Source organism: Sylvia atricapilla, chromosome 13 (genome assembly GCF_009819655.1).
Source record: "Sylvia atricapilla isolate bSylAtr1 chromosome 13, bSylAtr1.pri, whole genome shotgun sequence".
Classification (NCBI taxonomy): Eukaryota; Metazoa; Chordata; class Aves; order Passeriformes; family Sylviidae; genus Sylvia; species Sylvia atricapilla.
The window spans coordinates 8,791,341-8,819,305 of record NC_089152.1 but is presented as its reverse complement, the minus strand read 5'-3'; the positions used below and the strand labels follow the sequence as shown (position 1 = coordinate 8,819,305).

The following is a 27,965-nucleotide window of genomic DNA, read 5'->3' as shown; positions in this document are numbered from 1 at the left end:
ACACCAACACCCTGCTCTTGCATCTCTCTCCCCTCCCCTAATGAAGCAGGTCAGAGAAGACCAAGTGAGTGCATGAGCCCATCTTGCCATTGCTGCCAGTGCTGCTGGTACAATTCCATACAGTGCATATAGGAAGCACTGTTTGAAGCACAGATTTGTCTCCACGTTATTTAACCTTTCCAGAATAAACATTTCAGTTCAGAAGTACTTGGATTCAGAATTACTCCTGCTGGTACTTTCCCTTGCAAAATTAACACAGACATTTAAAAGAAAAAGGTGGTGTTGGAAGGTAAGATTTTGTTCTGAACAGCCTTGTTATTGTCCTGCTGTAGTCCTCTTGAGACCTCTGGTCAGAGGAAGGTTAGGAAAACTTCCACTACATTACCCTCAGCTTCCTGCCTCCCCCATGAGAACTCCTTTCCACCCTGTGTTTGCCTGCTGCAGTTGAGATAGCTCTGTCAGCTGCTAGTAGAAAGTCACTTTTACAGGTTTTGGCTATCTCGAATGTTCTGTGTTTTTAAAAAGAAAGCTGGAATTTTCTAGAGAATGTTGTTTTGACACACAAAACTGCCACCACTTTCTCTGCCCTACCCATTCTCTAAGGCAGTGTTAATTGTAGCCTCATAGACACATTTCTTGTTGCTGGGAAGGTAAGGTAGGGAACAGGACTTGGAGAATAGCACTTAAAATTTAGCACAGAATCTGCTTCTGGTGTTTGTTAAGTTAATAGCTTAAAATAGGAGAGTACTATAGCTGTCATGTATTTTATTACAACCAGTATATTATTAACAAATTCATTATTTTATAATTATAGGCTTTGTAACATCTGTTTCTGAAGGTTGAAATAAGAATAATTTTAGTTAATCCCAGGCAGCTTTCTCCATAACTGGCAGTAAGATCCAGTGTAGTCCTCATGGGTGCTTTCTCAGTATCTTGCTGTGCCAGCCAAGTGCCTGCAAGTAATACAATCCTTTGTTTGAATATTGGCAGTAGTCTAATCCCTCCTCTTACAAAGTTTTGGATGACTTGCTGGTGACAGAGCTGGGGTTCTTCCTCTTGATGATGGCTGTGATGGGCCCATCAGGTAATGCCTTGATAACATTCCACGCCTCAAAACGAGTGAGTCCTTGCATGGCAGTTGTGTGCACTTGTAGGAGCTCATCACCAGGCTCAACAGGGCTGCTCTGTTCCAGTGCAGTCCCTGGGGACACAAAATGAATTTCCTTTGATTCTTTCTGTGGAGGAAACTTAAATGGATCTTTGTTATTAGTGAATGGATCACCAGCCTGTTTGCTATAAACCACCTGGTTCCAGCAGGCAACAAATTGCTGGCACTGAACAATATAATGCTGCATTTGAAAAAAATAACATTTCCATCATTATAAATCAGCAGTCAGTTATGAACCCCACAAGCCTGCCTGAGCTGGGAACATGTTAAGTGTGTTTACCTTTAAATATCCTGTTGATGGTGATGGGTTTATCACCTTGAATAGAGCCTTTTCCTCCTTCCAGACTAAATCCCAAACCAGCAGGTGTTTTTTGTAGAGTTACAGTGCAGATTGTATCTCCAGTGGCTAGAAACAAATGGAAAGTTACCACATGGACAGCACACAGTCTAAAAAGCTCAAACATCTGTTACAAAAAAATTAACTTTTGGATTCTTTGCAAAGGTCCCCTAAACTGCCAAACAAAAGAGAAAACTAAAGCTTTTAATTTCTCATTTTGTCATTTTAAGGTCCTCTGGGAAGCTGGGGAAAGAAAGTTGTTTGAATTATTGGGAGAATGGAAATGTAAGATGTTTACTGGAATTATAAAAATTTGTTAAATGAAAAAATCCAAGGGAAATATTTGACTTCATATTAGTTATAATTTATTGACTACAAGGCAGCTAATGCAGTATGGAAATAAAGCTACAGATCTCCACATCATGCTTTAGGAAAAAAAACAAAACAAAACACAAATTATTCTGAAAGTGAAATATTCTGCAAAACTCTGACCTAGCTGTGTTTCAGATGTAGCCCCCTGGTACATCAAACAATATCACATTGTTTGTTCAAACTGAAATTCTCTTTCATGGAGAACAATTCTTGTAACAATATCAGAATAAAGAATCACTGTTCACTGAGTTGTCATATACCTTCAATTAGATGTGTTGCTACAATAACCATCTTTGTACATCTACAGAAATTCACATAGAGAATCACATCTACTTGGGTTTTTTAAGGAGTTCTTTTACTTTAGAAATCCATTAATTCTTTCCCTTTTCAATAAGGGAAAGAATTAATGGATAGGAATTGAAATATTTCAGATATTTCAATGTGTATTTCAGGAATGTTTTATTAACTGTGCTGTTTTTAATCAGGGTTCACAGATTTATGCAGCCACTGTTGGTTTTATGAACACCTGGATTTCAGGTAAACACTTATCAGGTGGGGGCTGCAAGATAATGCCACTAAACTTACCAGACTCTTGTGAGGCATCACTTGCTACTGATGTTGTACTAGAGCTGACTGAAACATTGGGATTTTTTTCTCCATCTTTGGATTTTCTGGTGACAACAACAGCTTGTCTGGGTTGCCGTGCCTGTCGCATGATTGCTGAGGCATCGCTGTGGGTCACACCTTTCAGAGACTTCCCATTAATGGAGAGTACTTCATCTCCTTTCTGAATAGTTCCTTCCTGACAGGCCAGTCCATTGGGAAATACTTTGTGAACCTGTTGAAGAGCCCAGTCACCATACACAGACACAAGGGAAGAGGAAAAAAGGACAAATGACTAAATCCCTTAGTTAAAACTTTACACTGTGTGCATTTTTCATTCTTTGCCAGGAACAAATTGCTGCTCTCACATTTCAGGATGGAGGACTGAATGAATTTGTATGGAAAAGTTTTCCTCTGCACATCCCTCCTCAAGCAGCCAGGGGAGGGAGCAATTTTGCCCTGGTACCAACTAGCTGACTAAAGCCATGCTGCCTGCTGTGTACCTTGCATAGTCTACTTCCTGACCTTCTTGCTGCTCTGCTCATGAGAGGAAGGAGGTGGGAGACTGATCTCTAACTTTCAGACCCCTGGCATATTTTCACCCACCCCATTTCTCCAGACCATCCTGCATGGTCTTCTATAAGCACGAGTAAGATATGTTGGTTATTTCCTGCAAGGGCTGTGTGTTCTGCCTCAGCTTTCAGAGCTGTTGAGGAGGCCATGCCCAAGGAAGCAGGACACTGCTGCCACACACCTGGAGAGGCAGCTCTGTGCAAAAGGAACCTGTTTTCACCCACTTTGGTCTTTTCGACCCTATCAATACAGCTCCCTGCTTTGATTATCTAAAAGCCAAAAACTGTAGTAGAAAACCAGTAAGGTATATATTTTTAGATAGAGTGTTGATTTGGGAATATTTTTTAAGATGCTACTTACTGTTACCACTTTGTTTTCTAGATCAATGCCCCCTGCCAGGCTGAATCCAAGCCCAGTATCTTCTTCTTTATGCAAAACTGTAACGTGAATATCATCTAATTCCTAGGCAGAGAAAGGAATAAAGTCAAGAACTTCCCAAAAGATATGTGACAGTGATTGGAAAGTCTGTTGTGTATTTTATAATGAGACTTAGTGGCATAAGCATAATATTAAATTGCAAAGATTAACCAAATGCATTCACTCTACAGCTTTCTGAAAATCATGTGAAGAAAAAAAAAAAAAAAAAAAAAAAGGAGGTTTACCTTTAAAGTTTCTTCATCTAGGGCTTTGACTTCCTCTATAAGCTTTGCCAGCTCCTCGGGGGAAAGCAGAGAGATGACTGACTGCCCCAACACACCAGATGCTTGGGGTGAGCCCTGTTCCTCCTTGTCTTCCTCCTTCCCTTTGTCTGCCAGGCTCACCGTGTATTCTCTCAGCTCTGAGAGGCTGTCCCATTGTGACAAGAACAAAAAAAGAAACATTGAGCTATGAGAGAACATACGCACTAAAGCAAAAGGTAATTTTGGAGCAGTCATCTTTTCATCTTATTGGCATGTAATTTGGGTGGTAACTCCTACAACTATTATATGGCAAATGGAAATTAATTTTGTTAAGTTAAAGGAAGTAGAATTCATGGCATAAAAGAATAAGAATAATCTCATGGCCTCAGGCAAAGACACTTAAATCTGCTTTATCATGGAGATACCAGAAACAATGCTCCATAAATAGCAGGATGATTGAAATAAGCATGTACGTATATGATACAAATTAAAACCAAAATTAACAGTCATTGATCATTTAACCTTTGTGCTTTAAAAAGTTCATAACTTTGTGCTTTACTTCTGTGTGCTGCTACCTTAGAATTTTAATCTGTCAGTGAATCAGTGCAGCTGCTCATCAATGCTGATCTATAAATCTGAATTTTATGTATGGTATCTTACTTTAGGGAAAACCCGGTGTCCAGGTGATGATTCTCACTCGCAGATGAAGTGGAAGCCTCATCCTCCTCCATGGAGGACTGAGACACTCTGTCCAGAGTTTCCCATGCACTGTTTCCAGAAGAGGCTGGGGACTGAGGAAGGCAAAGCAATGATTTCATTAAAGCAGATGACACCTGGTTGCTGATGGAATAGATTTTGCTACCCTTCTCATCATATGGCTTCATTAGCTCACAAGCCTGAGCAGCAGTAAGAGGGAAGCTCCGTGACCTTAGGCTGTGTGCCTTTGCTACTGACACAAGATGGGAGTTTGCAACGACTCCAGGAGTTAGGAGCCTTGATGGCTTTTCAGTGCTGGCATTGCTGCATTTCTGTGAGCTGGTTGCAATGCATTCCCTGCGAGAGGAAGATCTGTCCAGGCTCTTTGTGGCCACGGGCACAGGTGGCTCTTGGTGGCTCTTTTCACGATGCTGAAGGAAGGGTTGGTTTGAACAGGCTGGAGCAGCTGCCTCTGCCCCTGCTGCAGTGGGAGGAGGTTCTTTCTGCACAGACGGTTTTAGGCTCAGCCTTCGGGGGGTTTTTTCTGGTGACTGTGGAGCACTCAAGGATTCAAATGAGCTTATTCTTTGTTTTATTGATGATCCTCCAGGAGACACACGTGATAAGCTGGATTGCAGTTTTTTGCTGGAAATACTGTCAGGGTTGGGAGGATTTTGATCTGCCTGTGGTTTTAGATCTGAATTTACTTTCCTCAATCCTTTCAGACTTTGGCGGAACCAGGTGGGCTTAGGTGCAACAGGAGGACCCTTTTTCCCACTGTCATTTTCATCTGATTTTAGCACTTTGGAACCGACTAATTCTGATTCTGATTTCTTCAGAACTGTCTCTGAGCTGCTTCGAGCTTGATTCTCTTTTTTTTTGTCTATGCCAGGTTGCAAATCTAAGTGGACATTGTTTTCACTCATGGTAGGATTGAATAAGCTTTTTATGCAGTCAGAAATTTTCACCCAGGGATCTTCTGTTGTATCAAGACTATAATCTACCCGTGCTTGTCTTTTAAGTACAGGTCTTTGTATTGATGAAAGTGGAATCCCTGTAATAAAGAGACATCGATTATGAACAACAATCCATCTACTTCTCCGTCCTTCTCACTGCATCATTATTAATTCATTAAGCTTGAATTTCATTCAAGCCTCTGATATATTTTTGTTGAAGTTTCTAAAAGGTTTAAACTTTTTAAAAATTTATAACTTTTGTTATAAATCTATAAGCTTTGAATCCAGACACTGAAATTAAATTAAAAACATTTCTTGTTTTTCAAAGGCTCTTGCACATTTAAATATGAGATTGCTTTTTTCAAAGGTTTGCAAATACTGAAATTCTGATACAGGCTATAACAGCTAAAACAGAAAGTTAAAATTGCAATGTTGTTTGCAGCCTAGAGAAAAAACTGGTATTACAGTAAATCCTTTTCAAAAACATTTTTTATTTTCTACATTTGTAAGTATATCCTACTCTAAAATGACTATCAAAGGAAGATCTTCGATATTTACACTTCCTCAAATTTCCTTGGGTGTTTCCCAAGTTGACTTTTTCTGATAAGTAAAAACTTGATTCTAATATGGGAATATTTTTTACTTCACAGAACAACTAAGCCTTTTAATATTGGACATGGTGGAACGGAATGGTGGAGCAAACTTGTGTTTGTGCAGCTGCACAGGCACTGTTTCCTGCTTCAGTGTGGACTTTCGTTTTTAAGGTAATATTTTTACTTTTTTTAATGATCTGAGCCATAACTTACAGAATTGCATAAGCCTTTATGTTGTAAGAAACCTCTAGAGGTTGTCTTGTTCCTTTAACACTAAGTGTCCTTCATTCGAACTAGCACAGCAGAAAAATAACTTATCAGTGGTTTGTACCATTGCAATGCTAGAGCCATGAAATTGTGTGTAAAAATATCCTTCAGAAATGCTAAAACTAAGCTGTAATAACAGATATTAAGTATAACTAAGCAGCTTCATCTGAAGCAATACAGCATTATTGTACCTGTCCGTTAACGATTTTTACAATAAATCATCTCTTATGCTGCTTTTTACCTAGTTTCTCTTTTTACAAAGATTAATCAGTAATTTTAAAAAATTACAATAAATCATCTCTTATGCTGATTTTGATCTACTTTCCCTTTTTTAACAGAGATTAAGCAATAATTTGAAATTTCATCTGTTCATCCCAACACATACAGATATGGTTTGAAGACTACATTTAAAGAGAAACTGAAGTCAGCTCAATACCCATTTTGAAATACAAACAAAGTCCTATAATTTAGCTAGGGAAAAAAAAAAAAGTAGATGGAATTAAACATACCGAATTTTTCTTTTCTTTCTTGATCTCTGCTCTCTGGAGCAGCAGTTGTGTGCTCCTTATCATACGCTGTAGGAGAAGTGGTGAAGACACCGTGGGTTGCATCAGTTTGAAGTCCCTCTAGCACTTCAGCTTCCTGTAAAACAGGAAAAAGTGTGTCAGAATGCAGTCATGCAAAACACACTATATGTTAATCTGAAAAAAAGGTCTGAAAAAATACATTAATCTGGCAAAAACCGGAAACCCCATATAAAATTGTGGTATGCAGGCTTCAGACTGACTAACACAAAATTTGTGGGGAAAAAAGGTTAAAAAGTTTAAAAGCATTAATAAAACCTTCTCTTAATGATCTGAAATACATTCTGTCAAGAAACTTTCTCTCTTGGGTATACACAGATACACAGACTGTCTTAATGGAGGAAGTTGTCTTCCTGAACAGACCTTGATTTTTCATGGATTTTATTGCTCTTAAGATTCAGTTTTTTCTCACTGTCATTTAGAATGACTAAGTAGGAAGAATAATAAGCTGCAGGGAGTGAAAAGTTCAACAAGTACTTATTTTCCCTAATTTTACTTCTGAAAGTTGATTTTCTAGCAGCAGTTTCTACTTAGGGGATGGTAAAAGACACTTAACTGAGATTTTCTTGGATATTATCATTATATGTGGACTTCGGTTTGCTCTATATAATTTTGTGTTGATCTTTGCAGCTTGGGAACTGTTTGGGGGGGTTTTGTTTTTTTTTTCTTTGCATTGCATTGAGAACAGTTCATTTCTACTAGCATATTACTAGACCTGAGGAAAAGCAGTTTCAGTTTTAAACAAACCACAGTTTTGTTTCAACATGCAGATCTCACAATTCTTCACGCTCATGAGAAGTGAAACATTCTCTGTTGTCTTAGACAAAAGAGGGAACTGAAATTTAGTATTGTACAAATGTACACTGTTTTCAAATACTGTAGCTCATCAACAAATATGTGTGTGCACCATAATTTAAATTGGTTTATTTAATACCTCCTGGTCTAAAGAAATGTATCTGAGTCCAAGATTCCCTGCTGTACGTAATGTTAGTGCTTTCTTCCATTAAAAATCCACTACTGAAACAAGATATTATTGTTTTGTGACTACTTCATAAATGATATGACTCTGTTGCACAGGTAGTTGGGTCAGCCACACCAAGGTGGCATCAGAGGCGGTGTAAACCCCTCCAGTCCCCAGCCTAGGGCATGACCCTGGAAGCAGAGCATGCTCAATACCACCAGTGGCACATGCTCATGAGGAGGGGCAGGGACTCAGATTCAGTCTTGCAGCTGCTCTCACAGGGATTTTAACTCAGATACCTTAGTATGGAAGATTTTCTTCAGACAATTCCCAGCCTTCTGACCTTACTTTGAACATCACATTTTGTACTAAACTGGCTTCACTAAGATACACACCTTATTTTCAAAACAGAAGAGCCTCATCTTCTTTCCCCAACTCTCACGTGTATATACATTTTCTTTTTTTTTCCTACCCTTCTTCCTGCTGCCATGCAAAGCCACTTTGCCTTCCTCCTTGCCCTGCTTCACAAATATGCAGACACAAGAAAAATGTTGTAAATGTTGCATTACCTGAACACTTGTAGAAGGTGATGCAGCCACTTCCGATACAAGCTTTTCTTTTCTGTCTGCATTACCTTGGTCATCACACGTGCAGTCCTGCTTGAAGTATTTCCTTGGTGGAGGCTTGGGCTTTGATGATTTAGGTTTTCTAACGAGGATCTCTGATGACTTCTTAGTGTTTTGCAAGGCTCGACCACCTTCGCTACAGGTCGGAGGGGAATTTCTCCCTGAATTATTGGCAGAGAAGGAGTACAGCAACCCAGGCTGCCGGGTGACTGGGACATCCACACTGTGAACTCTTGCTTTCAGGTCCATGAGCTGGTGCACAGCAGCAGTGGCACACGAGGCCCGGGGGTTGTAGCTGCTGTCGCTGCTGGAGCGGGTCATGAGGCGCTGTGCCCTGCGGCTGCAGTAACCCACACTCCTGTCCATGTGCTTCTCACAGGGGTGCCTCCCGTGCCAGCTCACTTCCAGCCTCCTAACACCTGTGTCAGGAACATGTTCACAATGTCTGCTCAGTACATGCAAAGTGCTTGCTTCTGAGATTCAGCTGATGAAATCTGCAGCTAAATATCATCCCCGGTGAATGCAAAGGTATGATTTATGCACTGAAGGCTTGTGGGGTCAAGAGTCAACAGCCAAGGTCCTGATCACCCAAATAAGATTTTCCCTATGTCAGCACTATAGTTTTACTGATGATGACTGTTACCTATTGGTCCTTTAGAAGACACTCAAGGGAATATCATTCCATACATTCCTGGGCGAGGATGTCATACTTGAGCTGGGCAAATAGCTCCAGCCATGACTGCATATCCTTTCCTCACAAATAAGGGATTTGTGGATTAACAAATATATATAAGGGATTAACAAGGTTTACCCCTAGGACATCACCTTCATTGTGCAGTTCCCTGTTGTCATAGTCCTGTTGCCTACAGTTGTTTGAAAAGCTCTAAGCAGAGCTTGTGAATCAGAGAGGATGAGAAACTGTGAGAGGAAGTTTGCACCAAAAAATTTTGTTGTTAATCAGACAGACGTGGTCTGTTCTCTTCACTCTGGTAACATATCACTGGAGACATGCTAGGAGGGTTTTCCTGTGAGGTTTTCTCCTCTTTCTTTCTTTATTTCTTTCTGCTCTGTTACTTGACTGTTTTCAAGGATTCTAATACAGTATGTACTCATCATTGACATCTTTCAAGTCAAAATTACCATTTCTCAGTGAATGCATTTATTTCCTTACCTTCAGTACTCCATTGGTGTCTCTCCTTTCCAAATCTATTGCTTTCCACAGCTTGTGCAACAGCTTCTTTTAGCTGTTGCTCAGACACCTAGGAAATATCACACCATTTTACTCTCATGAGGTGAGTTAATTGCACACCATTATATTTGTACATATCCCTGTATATAAAAAGTATAACTATGGATGTGCTGGTTTTTAGTGGCTGTTTAAGTAAAATGGGACCTTTCAAAGATAAACATTCTTTTGCAGGTTTCACTAGAAATGGAGTCCTGGATTTACCAGTATAAGGTAAATCAACACAGCATAGTTTATGTAACAAATTAAACTTGATAATAATTTATACAGTATATGGTGTTAGGAAGCCTTTTGTAGAAAAACCTTGCAAAAATAAAACATTGTACCTCAATATTAATTTAATTATAAATTCTGGCAGGACAAGACCTAAATTTTAATTACTGAAAGACAAGTGTATAAACATTTATGTCTTTTTGGGAGGTATGTTCCCTCTCTCAATTTACTTACTTATTTTGTCAATTCTTTCTTACATTAGAACTATGTTTTGGGTTATTCCTTAAATATTATTTCTATAGTTTCCTTACTCACTGCATAGAACCTCATGTAAGACTGTCACCAGTGACCTTCAAATCTTAAATGATTCTACTTGAGAGTGCATATCTCAGATTTTTTGTGTGCCCTGATGATCATTAAGAGATCAGCATCTTTGTAGTCAACATTTTTCCACCATTTTAGATCAGCACTTTCCATTTTAGATCAGCACTTGTTCCCCCTTAGTTCTCAGTATGTGCTATATTGAAAGTCAGAAAGAAAATGGACTGTGCTACCTGTGGTTCAGGGTGTCTGCTGATAATGATTTGTACTGCACCAGGATCACAATGGCTTAGCACAGCATAAACTTCATTAAGGGTTGTATTTTGTACTGAAGTTTCATTAATTTCAAGAATTTCATCTCCACACCTAGACAGATATTTAAAAAAAAAGAGAGAGGATGTAAACAAAAGAGATTTTTTCCTGACTTTGTCTCATACAAAAAAAAAAAAACAAAAAAAAAACCAAAAAAACAAACAAACAAAAAACCACCACCCATACAAAAAAAAAGCAAATTCATAAGGTCAAGTTCGAATTTGCTTATGGATTAAATCTGCTGTTCTGTCCTGCTAGAGAAAATGGAGTGGGAATGAGTTGGATGTCAAGGGATTTTGATGTGCCATGTTGCAAGCAAACTCTGAGCTTTCTGCATGTTCAGCTGTGCACACTTGGTGCTTTTTCTGCTGTCTGCAGCTCAGCTGCTGCTTCCACCTACACCTTCCTTCCTTTTAAGTTAACACTTTACTTTTCACATCTTTCACTATTTATGGTCAAGAAGAATGTTATGTTTCTGCTGCATAGGTGAGTAACTCATTAGAAGAAAAGTTCTAATAACAAACTATCAAAATTTGCTAAACTGAATCCCTCTGGATGAAATCCAAATTTGGCTCATATGGAAACTGAGACTGCCTTGCTCTGCTCTAGTTCTCACATACATTAAGAGTCTGACTGAATGCACTGATTTTATCATACAAATATTCAAGTAACCTAAGACTACAGTTCTTTCAGCTAAAGTATTAGAGAAGAGGGTTACAGAACACCAAAATTTAAATCAAAAAGACTCCACTGAAACTGCTGTGTTCTGTTCAATTCTCAATATGTTCAAAACTACTAGCTGGTCAAAAATCTCTGAAAGTGAATCTCTACACTCTCACTAAAGCCCATTTCAGCAAATCTGTTTTTCTATTGGGCAAGAAGTGATAGAATTTGAGGAGCCTGTATGAGAAAAAAATCTAGTGCTCAAACAAGCCAAGTTATGCCATATGTTTAGGTTTTTCCAAATACTTTCTCATTTGGAAATCTCCTCCAGTAGCAATGCTACAAGCTTGTAGTTTGTCTAGGACCTTTAAAATTAGCCCAGCTTGGGCAAGAGGCAGTGATTTCACTGGGTTGCTGTATTTCTGGAAATCCCACAAATCCTGGAGACACATGCTCCAACCTTTAGAACAGCATACATGCTTTAAACCCCAAATTCCCAGAAAGCAGTATTTCTTCCTGCCCAAATAGGTAAAAAATAAACCCATAAGAAAGATCAATGAGAAACTTGTGGCATAAGACAGCCAGCCTTTCTCATCCTACCTGAGTCTCCCATCCATATGTGCCACTGAGCCTGGCGAAAGGGTGTGAATAAAAATCCCTGAAATACACTGGAAGTAAGGGATGCTGCATAACCCAATTCCAAGGCCAACACCTGGCTCTGAAAGAATCAGTCATAATTAAAAAAAAAAAAAAAAAAAGACATAAGAAACAGTAAAAAAAACACCATTGAAGAACACTTTTTTAAATTGATGAAATTTAATTATTTTTTTCTGAACATGAGAACCAAACTCTCATGTTCATGAATGTTACACATTCATGTATTTGTTGTATTTGTTGCTGCTTCCACTGCATTTTTCTATACCTTTCTATTGTTTTATTGTGGATTGATTATGGGGGCTTTTGTCTCCCTCATGATTAAAGTGTAAGAGACTCAATGGAATGCAGGTTTATTTTGAAAAAAACCTCTTATTATAGAAGAATTCAAATGACCTTACAAGGAGACAGAATAAAAAAAATCAAGAAGCTAAAATTAAGGGAAAAACAAGCTAAAAATTAAGGATCTATGACTACTATTAGCTATATAATTTCAGTCTTCCCTCTGTTTTATATAATACAGCTTAAGACTTCTGTGAGTTTATCCTCTTTGCTCTGGACGGTCACTGATTCAGATCTCACACTGTCAGTTTGGTAAGTCACTGGTACCTCATAGAGCCTTTGCTTTGTTTGTTGCTCTGATGTTCCCATATTTAAAAGATTATTTCATTGTGCCAGTGGTTGTTTATAAATAGAAGGTGATGACAGTTGGAGAAGATCTAGATGCTTATATTATTTGGTTTTAAGCCTTTTCAAGAGTGAAATTAACTGCTTGCATAATTACGGGTAAGAGCTGCACAGTCTGCTTAATAAGAGGCATTTGTTGGCAAGAGCTTTACTTTTTCATGTGAAGGATATGAATGTGACTAATGCTTGAGAGAAAAAAACCTCAATGATTGGCTCTTGAGGACAGATGGTGCTCAAAATCCTGCTGTTGATAGATACTTGTTAGCGCTGACAGGCACCAAGATCTAATTTAGTGTATTAAAAAAATTTAGTTCGTGAAAATAATCAGGTTAGTGAGGAAAGACGTTCAGAGAGCAAATGAACAGTGGTTTGTCAGTCAGTGCTTTGTTGGCAATGCTCAGTTAATGTCAACACTCACCTTTGTTTAGGGTAACTTCCATTATGACCCTGTCATTGGGCTTTGTAGGGTTTAATGAGAATGCTGCATTTTCTGAACTGAAAGAGCTGTTTTCCTTGGTTATGCATGTACTGGAGCTCAGTGACTGACACAAGAGGGCTGACTGACAGCTGGAAGCAGAATGAGGTGTGCTGAAGCTTGTCCTGACAGTAAGTGTCAGAAGACCCTTTTTGGCCTGCTAGAAAGAACAGACAATGAGTGAATGGGTTGAGCTCATATGCACATTGTGTCTAAAAACAGAGATTGTTCTGGAAGGAGAGTACATAACCTTGAATTTCTGTAAAGCATCATAATGTGTTAATCCATGCATGGATTCTCCATTCAGTTCCAGGATTTCATCACCTGTTTTGAAAAAGAAAAGATTATACTGCTATTACTGTATTGTGCAATAAGTTACATGACAACATACATGCACTCAAAAGGACTCGTGCAAATGCAAACATGGATGCAGGTGTAAAAGACACTTATGGCTCATTTCAGCTTCCATCTGTCATTTTATGGGAAGTGGGAAAAGGGAGAGAAGAAGTATTTCCCACCTTCTTGTAGCCTTCCATCAGCAGCAGCAGCTCCACCAGGAAAGATGGTTTTGACATAGATGCCTATTGGTCCATAAATGCTGTCTTTACCACCGACGATACTGAAGCCCAAACCCTGATTTATGGAAGAAAAAGTGTGTGAGAACTCATGTTCAGTTCTCGTAATAGTTCATTTGCAGTTTCTTCTGCATTCCCTACATGGGCAGTATTGTCAGTGGAGTAACATAATACATTACATACATATAATACAATACATACATAATATAATTTTTGCTTGGATGTGAATTGGCAGCCCAAAGTAGCAATGTTAATACCTGCAGTCACTTCTATGCAATTTGCAGATCACATTTGTGAGATGACGTAAAACTCATGGTAAATCAAGAGAGCCAGTCTTACCTTCCCTTGTCCTTTCATTAATACAATGTTTGAAATCACTGAAGCCTGTGAGCCACAGGATGTGTGCACTAGTTGTGCTGTACTTAGGGATCTAGATGGCCTCGAAATTGCCTGTGAACATTAAAAAAACCAACAAAATCTGTTTTCTTTTGTGCACAACCAGAAATTCTTCAACATACATGGCAGCAACTTGTTTATTTGAAATTTTCTTCCCTATAACTGATGGTACTAAAAATTCTTTTTTTAAAAAAATCTTTCTAATTTTCATAAGTCATTTGTTATTCAGAATTTGCTGGTCACTGAATTTGTCCTGTAGGGACTAAATTGGAGAAAAATTAGGATGTTGGTCCTTGAAGTGGTGCAATGGTGTAAAAAGATATATTTGTGCTCTGGATTGAGTCCTCATGCCAAAACCCCATGTGTGGTCATTAGAGGACATAAACAAGTACCATTTTTGCCTTCAAAAACTGAACTAGAATCAAGACATTCAAAATCTTTCCCTCATCTTGTGACTAAAAACTTTGTCCTGGCACATATCAAACCTGTTTTCAGCATTTTCTCCAAAATATGAATTTGTACTGGATTTCCTAAATTCAGCCTCTGAGATTGCCCCATTTTAATGAACTTTTAATTAAATATTTAGCGAAATGTTTAATGAAACCCTCCTATTTCAACATGGAATTGGGTATTATAAGATAATTTAAGCACTGACAGAAGTAATTTCCCAAAGCTAACTATGCAGGAAGTTCAGCAGGGTCAGAGTTAATTGCACTCAATACACATCTGAGAGAGTTCAAAACTTTCTTTCTGTTTTTTTTTTTTTTTTTTTTTTTTTTTTTTTTTTTTTTTTTTTTTTTTTTTTTTTAATGCAGCAAACTGAAACTAACAGGTGTTGAAGAGTGCAAAATCAGCCAAAATTTTGACTTCTGCATATGCGAGAGCCTCAATTTTGACATTGAGAACAAGATTATCTATTCAACACGGGCTTGGGAACGAGATTGAGGTAAGTGGTGTGCAACACCAAAACCACACTCTCCAAAATGCATTCTTCTGTCAGACCAGAGCGACTGTTTATTCTGGTATGGGTCTTCTAAATCTGAAAAGGGAAAGTTTCAAATTTCTTTTGATTCTGTGTGAGGAGGTGTATTTTTTTATTTCTGTTTGTGGTGGGTAGCAATACCCAAAGCAGGATGCTGCCAAGGAGCCTCTTCAAATGGGCAGCACATGCAGGAGCTTGGACGAGAAGGAAACCCAGTGAGCCCCTGAGGATCTGTATGCTTGGGTGTTGTTTGACTGGGGTTTGTGCTCTGGTTTGTGCTCCTTATCCCTGTTAAAGCCTTGGGTCTCTCAGGATGAGTGGGGGGCCAGGAAAAGGCAGGGAGCAGCAGGGAGGAGGTGGGAGCTGAGCGAGAGGAGCTTTGCCTCCATCTCCTCCTTCAGGTCTGAGCCTGGGCACTTTTGGCCATAAATAACCCAAACTTCTCCCAGCCTCTGGTGGGTCACTTGGCATCCATCTGGAGAGCACAGGAGCCAGTCTTCAGCCGCCTTTAATGGGATATTTAAATCTGCCTGGTTCAATGGGGGCTGTGGTGAGCCATTCCCGCTTGTGGCCATGGCAGGTGCCTGGGGACACTGGTGGCACTGGGGCTCAGGGCAGGGTGGTGTAAACCACCCTTGGGAATTCAGACACACCGTAGAACCTGCAGGGCAATGGGAAGGGAGAACCTGGGGAAATGGGGGTTTGCTGGCACGGACCCTTTCCCACCCCTCACAGGCTGGGAGATGCTGTGGGCAGAAAGCGGAGCAGGCAGAGTGAGCACGGCCCCGGCAGGGCCTGCGGGGCCGATGGGTCCTGGCAGGAAAGCGATGCCGAGAGCCCTGCTGGGGCCGGCGCCGTGTGCTGGTTTCTCACCGGGGCTCTCCCTGCGGGGCAGTCCAGCTGCTGCGACAGCGATTTTCGGCTGGCCTGGAGCGATGGCGGCTGGCGGGCCCCGAGGGGCGCAGCTCTGCGGGGCGCGGGGCCCGGCCCGGCCCAGGGCGGGCTGACACCTGCCGGGCGGGAGAGCAGCGTCACTTCACCTGGCTGTGGACACACCTTCCTGCCGGCCTTCGAGGGAAATGTTACTGAGAAATGGTTTGTTTCCCCTTAGTAAATCTCTCTGTGAAGGGATTGATGTTTTCAGTTGTCGCTTCGGGGATAGCCGTTAATGTTAATTGTAGTGAAAAGCAAGTATTTCCTACCAAAAAAGTGTTGGCCTAGAAGACACCATTAAAAAAAGAAAACCAAACCCCAACCAACAAACAAAAAACCCCGACAAAAAAACCCCACCAAACAAACAACAACCCCCCAAAACAAACAAACAACAAAACCAAAAACAAAACAAAAAAAACCCCCACCCAAACCATAACATGCAAACCCTTATGCACCAAACCTGGCTGAGGATGTTGTGAATACAGAAGCTGATGATTTTATGCATCAGCAATTCTTAGCTAAGGGCGCCAAGAATAAATTTGGACGACATTTCTTTTAGCACCATAGTACCATTGCACAGTGGGGACCTGTGATCTGCACTCCCTGAGTATTACAAGAAAACAGATTATTGCTCTTCAACTTACTGGTGGAGTTACTGCGAGTCCGCTGACATGAAGCCTTACCGTGCAGAAAACCATTCTGTATTTCCAAAGGTTCCTTACATGTTGGTGTTTCCTAAAACAAAACAAACAAAAACCCGACAAACAAACCCCATTGCTATGCACTGATGGAAAATAAATGCATGCTCATATCTAAATAACAGTTGATGTTAGGAATAATTTCTGGATGGTTCCTGCAAGCTCTGATTCTGATCCTGTTTCTGTGACACAATTATTTTGATCCAGAGGGAATCCCAGTTAAAGGAAGAACATTACTAAATACAGACACCATATGGAAACTGATACAAATAAAACAAAATGCCAATTTTTTTCTCAGTTATATACCACAGGAGCTGAGACAGCCACAAGAGCAGAGTCGGAGCACGATCTGTATATTCTATTGTAACTGGAGCCAACCAAGAAAAACACTTTGTTTTAGAATCCTGATTTCAGGAGTTCTGTTTGGAGCTACAAGACCTAAGGAATGCTGATTTTCCGCTTGGACAGCAGGTGGGGATATTACCAAATAGTAAAATCCTACTAGCACTTTCCAGTCCCATTCCCTCAGGAAACTCTTCAGACTAAGAAACACAGAGAAGATCCTTAAAGATGAATTTTGGTAATTATTTTGCAATGTTTCTCTTACCAAGCTAGCTAGCTTGAAAAATCTTTGCTATTAACCATAGATCCTAGATCCACAGAACTACTTTGTTGCAGGTCCTCGTCTCCATCTCCTCTGGGATTCATGGATCGTCCCTTAAATCCATTTCTGCCTTTCTTCAACTTCTAAATGGAAAATTAAGATTGGCAAGCTGTGTGTCTCTAAAAGAAAGGTTTGAACAACCCTTGCTAGAGTTTCCCAGGGCCTTGGCCTCCCTATAGCCTCTGTTTATCTGGGAAAAAGCTATGCTGAAAATCAGCGGAGTCTGACCACAAGAGGTTTTGGGTTTTCTCAGGAAAGGCAAAACCATGTTCTTCAAACGTCTGATGAACAAATTCCCCTCCTCTCTAAACTCAATGTCCAATCACCCCGTAGATGCTCATGCTTACTTTGTGAGCCATCATGATGTTAACCAGCTGTGTCGTTGGGGGAATGAGAGACTCAGCCTCCATTCCAGACAGGTCTTTCAGTGACTGTACATTTAGTGATAACAGTTCATCCCTTGGGCTCAGGCAGCTATCCCTTAAAGGAAAAAAAGAAATATTTGTATATTATTTCACACAGAATAGCATGGCCCTGATCCATGTGCTACCTGTCTCCCTATCTGAGGAGTCAGTTGCAATTCTCCCTTTGCTTTGACCTGGGCTGCCATGAGGTGCCCACATGTGATACACTCCATCCCCTGCTAGGATTTTTTCATGTTGCTGCTCTCTTCTGCTTAGTCCTCATGATCACTAGCTGCCTGGTGATCACACAGTTAACATTCAGGCAAACTATTCCTCCCTTCTCACTGTCTTGTACTCGAAAATTGATCAAAGACAACATTCACTCCCTGTCAGGAACTTTGGCTCACATTGCTTTCCAGTGGCTGTGTGGAACTGATGCCACCCTACACTGTCCCTTAACAAGGCAATACCCTTGGAAAACCTGATGTCATGTACACTCTCTTGTTCTTCCAGATTTTATTTCTTGGTGTGATTGAACAGCATTAGATCACTGAGTGGTTGTAGTTTTTCTAGAATCTTGACCTTTGTCTCCAACTGGAAGCAAGGTAAGGATTGACTCCCAGACATCACTTCTTTTCTCTAGAACTGAGCTTCAAGGCATAGCTTGTCACAAAAAACTGATTGTGCAAAATCCATGCAAACAAACGTCTCTATAATAACTTGCTAACTCCACGTGTACTGTACCTGTTTGCTGGGCCTTCAGCAGGGACATGGCTGCCTGTTAACCCTTTCCAGAAAGATGCACACCTCGGACTCCTAGAGAGCTTCATTCCTGAGCTGCTGTTCCCTGATTTTGAACACAGCCTGCAGATGCAGCTGTCCTAATCCAGAAGATGAAAGGTTGCATGAGCAAAAATGTACTAAAAGCTGTTAAAAGTTACTTACACTTATTCAGAGCCTTTTTAAGAAAGACTTAGAACCAGGTTTCCACCCAGGAGAACAGGAGCCTTTAATACTGTCCATTTGAGAAAAAACAGTGGCATTATAGAGTCAGTGTTTTACAAAAGTTATTTTCCTTGGGATTTCAGTGGCTTCTGTCTACAAAAGGGAAGAATTACAATATAGTGTCCCTTTGCATGAGGGAAGAGAACAGATAACAGACTTTTCATAGTAACTGGGTAAACTTTGCCTATGCTAACTACTGTAAGAAAAGACAGGGAGGAAAATAAACACATGCCAGAAAATTAGGTGCTCTGGAAAACAGAAGAGGTCTGTACGGAAAATAAGTAAAATAAGTGTATACAAAACATTAGCAGCTCCACCCCTGCTGCTGACTTGTTAAGTGGGGGCAGGGGACCAGAGAGGTCTGCAGCAGTGGAAAATTCTTTGTCCACTCCAGACTGCTTGAAATTTCTGTAGTCTGCATTGCATCTGGAGGACTAAAATGTAAGCACATCTTTAATGCAGTTATGAATCATTAACACAGGGCCATTCAGAAGGAGAAGTAGTACCTTGAGACATATATGGAAAGCAAAGAATGGAGCAACTAAGCACATGAAGAACAACACATTTGACTAGGAAATACACTCCTGTGGCACAAGTGTGAATACCTGAAAATTCTAAAGAGATGAGAAAAGCTGGAAAGTTAGCCCACATTTTTTTTTTTCCATTTGCTTAGTATTTCTCCTGATTCAAGTATTCACTCACTCTGCCCCCAACTGAACCCACCTCCTCTGCCCTCGCCAGCCTCTCCATACTCCACAAAGTGAAGAGGGCTCTCAGTGTATCCTGGATCCAGGCTTGTTCCCAAGAGATTTGTATGACTGAGGTATAGATTTCTGAAGGGGAGGCAAATTTCATATGTTAGGACAGGCCACAAAACATAACAGTGGTCAACTGTCTGTGTTGCTCCCAGGGCTCCTGGTTGAAGTGGCATAAACTATTTCCAGTAATCTGTAGCCCTCTGAGAGCACAAGGAAAGCTCTGTAGCCACTTTCACCATCAGTAGGGCTTCATTTCTGCCCTAGAAAGAGTTCATCCAGCCCTGAGGATGAGAGTCATTGTGCTCCTTCACCACAAATCAATAGGGATCACATCATACCTGACTGAGAGCAAACACAAAATGCAAATTTACAGCAATGTCAATAAAGGTCATTATCTTCCAGGCTGACTGCCGAAGCCTGGCTCCCATTCTGAAACCTGCCAGAGTAAATCTAAGGCTGGGAATGAATGAAATATTTAACTTGGGGCCCTGGGCTCACTGCAGGCTGAATTCAGTAGGTAATGGATAAGGGCTATACTTGTATTGACTGACTCGTTAACTCTGTGGGTTTGCTTACATTCCAGATTGTCTGCCTTTAATGAGGAGTGTCTGAATTTTACGAAGCCTTTTTTGTTCATGAAGGATTCTTCTAGTGAGTAATATGTTGGTAAGGATATAAGCATGGACAGAATTGTATCTTAAACCAGTTGGCTTGAACTCTAATATTAGTTTTGGAGCTTTTATATTTACTTTTCACCCAAGATAAATATCTTGGGAAATACTTACTTGAAATCAGGATTACATTATGTTCTCTTTTTTTTTTTAATCTTATGGCAGTTCTTTGAAGACTTCGGCATGGTAACAAAATAAAGATTAACATTCTGATGCCTTAAAATTTGAGATCTTGAGTAGCAAAAAAAGTGAGTTCCCTTTTCTGTTTGTTTCCACTGTCCTTTATTTCAGGTATAATTTTGACATTTCATGTCAGATTCTGCATATATGGAGCTTCTATTAAAACTCACACGGTTTTCAATAAGGTGGTGTGCTTGTTGTAAAACACGAGAAAAGAAGATAGATATTAAAGGTAGGAAATGATTCTGCCAGTTGGCTGAGTACTTCTCAAATATCAGCTGCTTGTGGATTTGGGCTGTTGTGAAAGAATAATGGTATTAAAAACTTAGTGTTTAAAAAAGTAATTTCCTTTCTTTTTCCTGAAGCCAGGATTCAAGTTTTGACTTGCCACCTTCTCTTCTTATGAGTCCTTACTCTTATGAAATGCTCCCTTGAAAGATTTATATATCTTCTCACAGACACCTGTCAGACACACACACATAACTTTGCACAGCTGTTCTTCACACTTCATTTTCTTATTAATTCTCTTATTATAGGCCTTTTCAGACTGTCCCCAACTCATCTCTGTTAAAAGCTGAGTCACACCTTTGCTATAGCTTGTTCACAGTATATAGCTACTGTGTTTATAAATATTTTCATGAGTAATTGTCCAAAAGTGATGTGTCTCTGCCCAGTTTGACAGGACATCACAGAGAGCAGTGGGTTTGGCTCTGAGGTTTTTCACTGCAGCACCATTTAAGTCCTTTGGGGAAGGGGTTGTATTTTGTACAATGGGACACATGCCAGGCTGGAAACTCTGCGTTGTGTTGGGACATTCATGTGAAATGTCACCAAATCAAAACTGGTCAGAAGATTTTTCCAAGAACAGTAAGTTGCATGCAATTAGTCACTAGGAAAGTAGAGGTTAAATCCTTTATATGCTGCAGAAAAATCTTGGGAACAGTTTTTGTTTAGATATGTAGTCATCTTACCCAGTTGGGCTAAATTTCAAATTAGCTCTGTGTCTCAATCATTGTTGCAATTCATTTAGGTGAATTACTTTTTTAAAGAAAAGGTTTTTATTGGTCTATGGACATGTGGCAAATATCTGTGTGTTGTCAACATCTTTATTTTTTGGGTCCTGGATATAGATCATTATATTCATATCCAAGTTATTGCAACATGACAGAAAATTAGCAAAAGCTGTTCTTCAGAAAAATAAATGTTTGACTGATTTTTGTGCCTGAAGCCTATTTGCTTTGGGTTTATTCTTAATTTTTTTTTCCTGTCTCTCTGATTATTTTATGCACAGAAATACTGCTGATGATTCCAAGAGTAAAGACAGTATTTATTTTTTCATCTTTCTCCTTTTAAAAATGTCCTGTTTGTTTTGAAAAGTGATGTATAGGTCTGAATACAGTATTCACTGTATTCACCTATAAATCTGCTAAAAGAAATTTGCTAAAGAAATTTCCTAGAGAAATTTGCTAAAAGAAAGTTGTCAGATTTGATGTGGGGGCAGATGGATCCCAGGTCAACCTGGTCTCTTCATTATTAGAACACTTATTTAAACATATATTTGCTGCCAGTGAATAAACTCTCTGCTTTGTCTCCCAGCACTTCAAGACTATGGAGAAACTCTTATCTGCATTGTAAGTTCCACTCAAAGCAAAATTGTATTTAAACTGAGTCTGCTTGGCTGAAAGATAAAAAGTAAAGGAGTTTAGGAACCTTCTTGAATTTTCCACAGGTGAGAATAGATTAACTTTTCTCATGTTTAGTTCTGGAAAAGTAATTTGTACATCCAGGCCAACTCTCTCTTCCTGTTCCCATTTTTTGTCATCCAAAAGACAAAGCTTCTGAGGATGTTTTTTATCTGCCATTTAAAAGATTCCTTTTTCCTTCGTACTTTCATTAGACATTTCTAGCCCAGAGTCCCATCTCAAAACATCCAGTTCCAGATGTTGCTTAGAAGTAAGGGTAACCATGGCATCTGTAGAAAACTGAAAAACTTTTATGCACTCTTAAAGTAAGACACAGTAGTTAGATTGTCTGAATTGAAATGTTATACAAGGCTAGTTCAAGTAAGGTCTTGGACTCAGTTAACCAAGTGCATGACAATGAGCTAATTGACTGCTGGTTTAAAAAAAAAAAAAAAAAAAAAAAAGGAAAAAATAAAAGGAAAAGAAATAGATGAACAGCACAATAATATATTAAAATATTTAGCTTTTCTGGTCTTATGACTGTGAAATGGCTGGGATTTCTGAAAGAATGTGGTCTTTGGGGATTTTCTTCAAGGAGCAATTTTTTTTTCTGCATCAGTTCTAACAGAGAAAGGGCCAGAGTCTCTCTGGCATAAACTCACTCCACAGGCTCTGACATACCCTAGCCCAATGCCTTGGTCTTTTAAAAATATTTATAGTAGATGTAATTCAGCAGCATATTCCCTTTGAAACCAGTAAAATGGCAGAAGCTGGAAAGCAAGGATGAGGCAAGGAGCAGGGCATGAGACCAGCTTTGCCCTAGATTGACAATTCAGCACATCAGATGTTGCAGAAGGACCTTTCCACCCATCATCTGCCCTTCGGTGTGTTTTCCTGTGAGCCTTTGCTGGCCTGCATTTTGCAGCACATACTGTTTTAATGGAACAGCCCTTTTCCCAGCTTGTGCTGAGGATGGCCTGGATGATGTGCAGCAAAAACAAGAAGGCTGGGAAGACAGAAAGGGAGAAGTATGAAAATTTAGGAGAACACGTAAATATCTAAATAAATGCAGTCTCTTCTCTTGGCTTTGGTTTTCCATCCTGCCCGTGGGCTTGTGTTTGAGACATTACAGTCTGTTGCCATAGCACTTTTCCTGGTACCAAAGGGCCAGCTAACTGGTGTTTGCATCAAGGCAAGTTAATAAAATCGTATTCTGCTGATGACCAAAGGAGAAAAATTACCTTCTGCCTTTTCTCTCCTTCAAGCAGAGGGTCAGGGGCCAAAGGAAGAAAGGGTGCAGAAGTTTCTAGAACCAAGTAGAGCCATGCAGTCAGTTCAACTTTGCTCATATGTTTATTTCATCAGAAGTCACCCCTTTTCTATTCTAGTTTATTCTAGGTGCTATTTCAAGCCTGCTACCAGCCCCACTGGTAGCTCTCAGTGCTTCTCAGGGTTTTGGGGCTCCTGGGGAGATGTAATGGAATGCTTCTTGGAGTAGTAGAAGTGCTCTTGCAGCAGCTCTCACAGAGCCTGCTGATCTCTGAAGGATTTGATATCATCTATTCCTACCCCGTTCTCCAACAACTGGAGTGATTTCAGTCTGAGCAGGCAAAGACATCTTCCACAGTGTTTTCTGTGTCCATGCTCATGGTATCAGATACTTCTTGCCATTTCATTGGTTTCTTTTCTTTCAGGCCATGTGAAAATTGCTGGTTTTATGAGAAGCAAACTGTAAAGGAGATTTGCTTGTTTATACATAGACCAGCTGGCAGTCCACCATAGCAAACCAAGCACACCTCATCTCAGAAAGAGTCTGAACAAATGACACCAGGGTAACCCTGGGCCTTTAGATACAGCAAGCAATAGTTAGTGCAAGTGAATAGTGGGTCACAGAAGCCAAATTAATTAAAAGACTGTTCATCTGCTCTCATTGCTGACAGAATATTAGAGAAGGAAAAAAAAAAACCCTCTGTTATTTAGTCCTGAAACACCAATTTACTAATGGTTTATGGCTTATGGTGAATCCCATGCAGTCAAGTAGAGTATGGCTCAGAGAGGTACTTAAAGGTTTGCAAAAGAAAAAAAGGAATTTGCATTTTTAATACTGATGTTATAGGTTCCCCCTTACTCTGGAGAAGAAATGCACAGGGAACATTAAATCATGCAGCACTTTTAAGCATTCTTCTCTCCTTCCTTGTGACAGCAACATTAAGTTGTTCAGTTCTGTGGGAGTTATTAACACCTTCAGAGTCACGCTTAGGGCTGGAGGTGCTGGAAAGCAGAAGAATAGTGGAATATCCTCAAGAACACCACAGAAAGAATGGAATCAATTTTCTTGAACAAAGACAAAGATTCTTCAGCTCTGAGTCACACATCATGAATTTCTGAAGTGTCACATTTAGATTGAGAGGGAATTACACTGGGACATGAGAAAATGCTTGTTTGACTTCTTCATGAGAGAAGGCTTAAGTTTTGTAAGATGTGGTACAAGAAGATTGTTCTGACAGGCTTGTGCCCTCTGGAAGGTAGAGATCACTGCTTTCATACTCTAGGGGGAAAGCCTCAGCAGCAGCAGCAGCACAGGACAGAGTTGGTATGGCTGTTACCAGTGTTCATCCTACTTACCAAGCCAAGATATAACTTTATAATCACTCATTGATCCCTGACTCTGAAAGGTATGGAAGATTAGCATGTAGCATCTGAAGAGGTTTAGATTGCTATGAGAGCTCTGGAGTGGGAATTGAATAGTACTCATGGTTTACAGCAGCACTAAGCAACCCAAATGCTGCTGTGAGGGACTGAGCTGCTGACTAATTTATGTCAGCATCCGACACATGTTCTTCAGTGACACTGATGCTTCAGCCTCAGAGTGGATTTATATCTTTAGCAGTTCTATTTTATGTGTGCAAAGGCATTGTGGGACTTACTCTGTTCCCCAGATCCCTATTTTAGCTGCTTGCCAGCTATAAAAGCAAATTATCTAAACTTACAGTCTGCAATAAGATACTGAGTAGTTGCATATGGATATGGATGACAGCAGTTATTGGAGCCCTGCACACTTAGGAGATGTGGCAAGGAAATAGACTGTGACAGCTGACACACACCTAAGTGCTTCAACTTTGGAAAAGAGAAGATGAGGGAGTGCACAGAGACCAGCTCCTTCTTCCCTCACAGAGACATCAGCAGGGTGCGTATGGGCTGTTTCCAAAAAGGAAGAGTTGGTATGGTTTTGCAGGGGACTGAGTGAGTTTGGGGACTTGGCTCTTGTTTTCTGTCGAGTGCAATAGCAAATTGGTTTGTTTTTGTCTTCCTGCTGGGACTTTGCCAAGGCTGGAAACACCTTGCATCCTTCCTGCTGCAGTCTTTGCAATGCTGGGCATGCTGTGGTCATTATCACGGGTAAGGAGAGATTCTGATTTTCAGTAGCATTTGTGCTGCTGTGTGATTAGACATAGATGTCTAATTTCAGCCAATATATATTTTATTTTATATAAAACAAAATGGAATGTACAAGAAAACTATTTAGGCTGAATAATCAGTTCTTCCACATAAGCACATATTTGCATAGATAAAAAGCATGTAGTAAAGGACGTGCCAGGATGACACTTGCAGTGAGGTCCCTTTTACACATCACAGCAACAGGTAGCAAGAAAGGTGAAAAATTAGGCTATCCTACTGAAAGAACTTTCTAAAGCCATTTAAAATATATTGCTCAGACTGAAAAATTGTTCAGATTGTTAGGGTTCACATAGCTGAATAAAGAATAACATTGTAATATGAGGTTCTTTGACTTTTTACATCTTTAGGAAATGTGACATCTCTAGTGATTTTAGAGACACTAATGCCTTCTTTCTGAATCAGATGGAAAGAGCATCTGCCTACTGAGTGTCCTGTGTCTGACACAGTATTAATATAATTCATGCTTGCATGGCTTGTGAGATATCATGGTATCACACTACAAGAGCACTTTGCTACTGTGACAGGTTTATATTTTAAGCTGAAGAGTCTCTTGCAGATAGAACATGTCAGCTGTACTTGTCTGAACACTGACAATGGCCTAGAGGCGCCCATTTCAGCAGATTGTGCATCAGCAGAGTGCAACAGCACAGCAGGGAAACCAGTATATTTTCGTGCTTTTTATGCAGAGCAGGAACACTGCAGGCTTATAGGCTCTGAAAAAGCCAAGTAGAACCCTGAGTTCTTGAGAAGTATTCATTAATCTGTTTAGGAACTACTGCAGTGGGAAACATTACAATACACAGCGCAAGTTGCTTACCTTAGTGAGGAACTTTCTTCTCGTGTTGTTGCAGTTCTCATTTGCTGCAGCTTTGGACTGGAGAATGCTGGTGACCACACGTGGAGGATCAGGTGGGCTGTCCTCTGTCTCTGATGTGTATGGCAGCTGTGTTCTGGGACAGCAGTCAAAATCCTCTTGACCCCAGCTGGTAGAGATCTCAAAGGGATCAGGGCATTTCTCGTCGGGACTTGACCCATCATCACTGGTTTTGGCATTGCAGAGTATCAGTGATCTCGAAATGGAGCGAAACTTTCTTGACTTCCTGTTCCCAGCATTGTTCTTTTGATCCATCTTCAGAGAGCTGCTGCTCTTTTTCCTATCATTCTCCCATTTATGTGGCATGATACTTTCAATAATTCTCTCTGCTTCTGTGGTGCTAAATATCCTCCAGGAAGGGAAATACAAAAGTAAGTTGTAATATACCCCACTTTCTCCTACTTAATAACCTACGCTACTGGAAAGCCCTAATGAATAAATCGAATCAACAGAGCCTTTCAGTCTGAGAACAGCCACGTGATAGCTCATGACTTGCTAATTCTGCTTCTCTGCAGAGCTCTTCTAGATCCTCCTTCACCTTTTCATTCTTTTGCCATGTTACCCAAGCAGAGTGGAGTGCTTTTAATAAATGTTTGCGATGCTGCCATTGTCTGCTTGCTTTGGGCATCTGCTGAATTTGCATGTTGAAATCCCAAATTGAAAAGGAAGATACTTTAAAAGCATTATTCTATCCTCCTAATATTATTTGGGAAGAAGAAGCTCCTTCTGAAGTTTGATTCGTGAAACCACTATAAGTCAAAGAAGATTAATCAAATTGTCAACTCTAAGTTCTCTGCCTGGCACATCCAAGTTGTAAGTGGTTTAGCAAAAGTAGATCTTAGCCTTGAGAGAATAAGGAATGTCAGGCTGCCATAAAACTTCCACCTTTGCAAACGAGAACTCACTTAAGACTGTGCATTTAAGAGTAACGGAGAGATCCAGTGAAGCACTTAAGATGTGAATATCTGATTAGGGATTGAATTCTATAAAGGAATACAGCTTCAGTACATCAATCACAAAGTGTCCTATTACAGAAATGGTTTGTTTCACCACATGATTCAGCATATAAAATAAAGATAAATTGGAAAAAAAATACAATTAAAATATAGCAAAATTTGGAGCTCTTGTAAAATGAGTAGTGTAATGAGCATTTTTAGATAACAAAGGGGAGCTGTTACAACTCTCTCAGAAAAAGCTTTCTAGAAATGCTTTGGTAGGTGTGTGTCAGTGCTGAAAATTCAACAAGAGGATGTCTAAATTAATTACTTTGACTCTCTCACCTAAGTTTCATCATCATATTTATTACACAGACTTTCCTGTTCTCCTCAAAGAACCTAACTGATATCACTGTTGCCATTCTAGAGAAAATACCAGTTGAAATTTAAGTATTTGCATATATGAAAGATGTTGTAGGTGTCATACACAAAACTGAAAATCAATGTAATTTGAGAATCACTTCTCAGGTATCCTATTGAGAGAGAAAGTTTGTCCATTGTGCTTTAAACTGGGTTGTTGTGTTTGGCTTGGGTATTTTATTTTTCCCCTGTTTCTATGCAGAACTAGGTAAATATATATACACTTTGTACCTGAAGTTCCACTGGGGATACAGAAAGGAAGAAGGCAGATTTTCTACAGGCTCCTTACAGCCACGACAATAAACACAGGCCTACAAACTCAGACCAAGCCAGATTTGGATA

At 39.9% G+C, this 27,965-nt stretch overlaps 1 protein-coding gene across 3 annotated transcripts; it reads right to left on the bottom strand.

The window, feature by feature from the left end:
* Positions 1-443: 443 nt before the first annotated feature.
* IL16 (interleukin 16) lies at positions 444-26,593 on the bottom strand. 3 transcript variants are annotated; one of them, XM_066328341.1, is made up of 22 exons: positions 26,212-26,593; positions 18,384-18,520; positions 17,583-17,715; positions 16,518-16,608; positions 15,814-15,950; positions 13,902-14,012; positions 13,506-13,620; positions 13,238-13,311; positions 12,931-13,144; positions 11,772-11,889; positions 10,430-10,562; positions 9,588-9,675; positions 8,360-8,835; positions 8,263-8,273; positions 8,165-8,172; positions 6,755-6,877; positions 4,394-5,483; positions 3,716-3,899; positions 3,414-3,515; positions 2,463-2,715; positions 1,449-1,574; positions 444-1,201 (listed from the first exon to the last, which is right to left on the bottom strand). In XM_066328341.1, the coding sequence occupies exons 1-22, from the start codon at positions 26,572-26,574 to the stop codon at positions 1,008-1,010; spliced, it is 4,281 nt and encodes a 1,426-aa protein (XP_066184438.1). In that variant the 5' UTR covers positions 26,575-26,593; the 3' UTR covers positions 444-1,007. The 3 variants fall into 3 exon arrangements, with proteins under 3 accessions (XP_066184438.1, XP_066184436.1, XP_066184437.1); XM_066328339.1 differs by lacking the exons at positions 8,165-8,172; positions 8,263-8,273 and having other exon boundaries at positions 6,755-6,883; positions 8,332-8,835; XM_066328340.1 differs by lacking the exons at positions 8,165-8,172; positions 8,263-8,273 and having other exon boundaries at positions 6,755-6,887; positions 17,607-17,715; positions 26,212-26,592.
* Between the last annotated feature and the right edge of the window lie 1,372 nt (positions 26,594-27,965).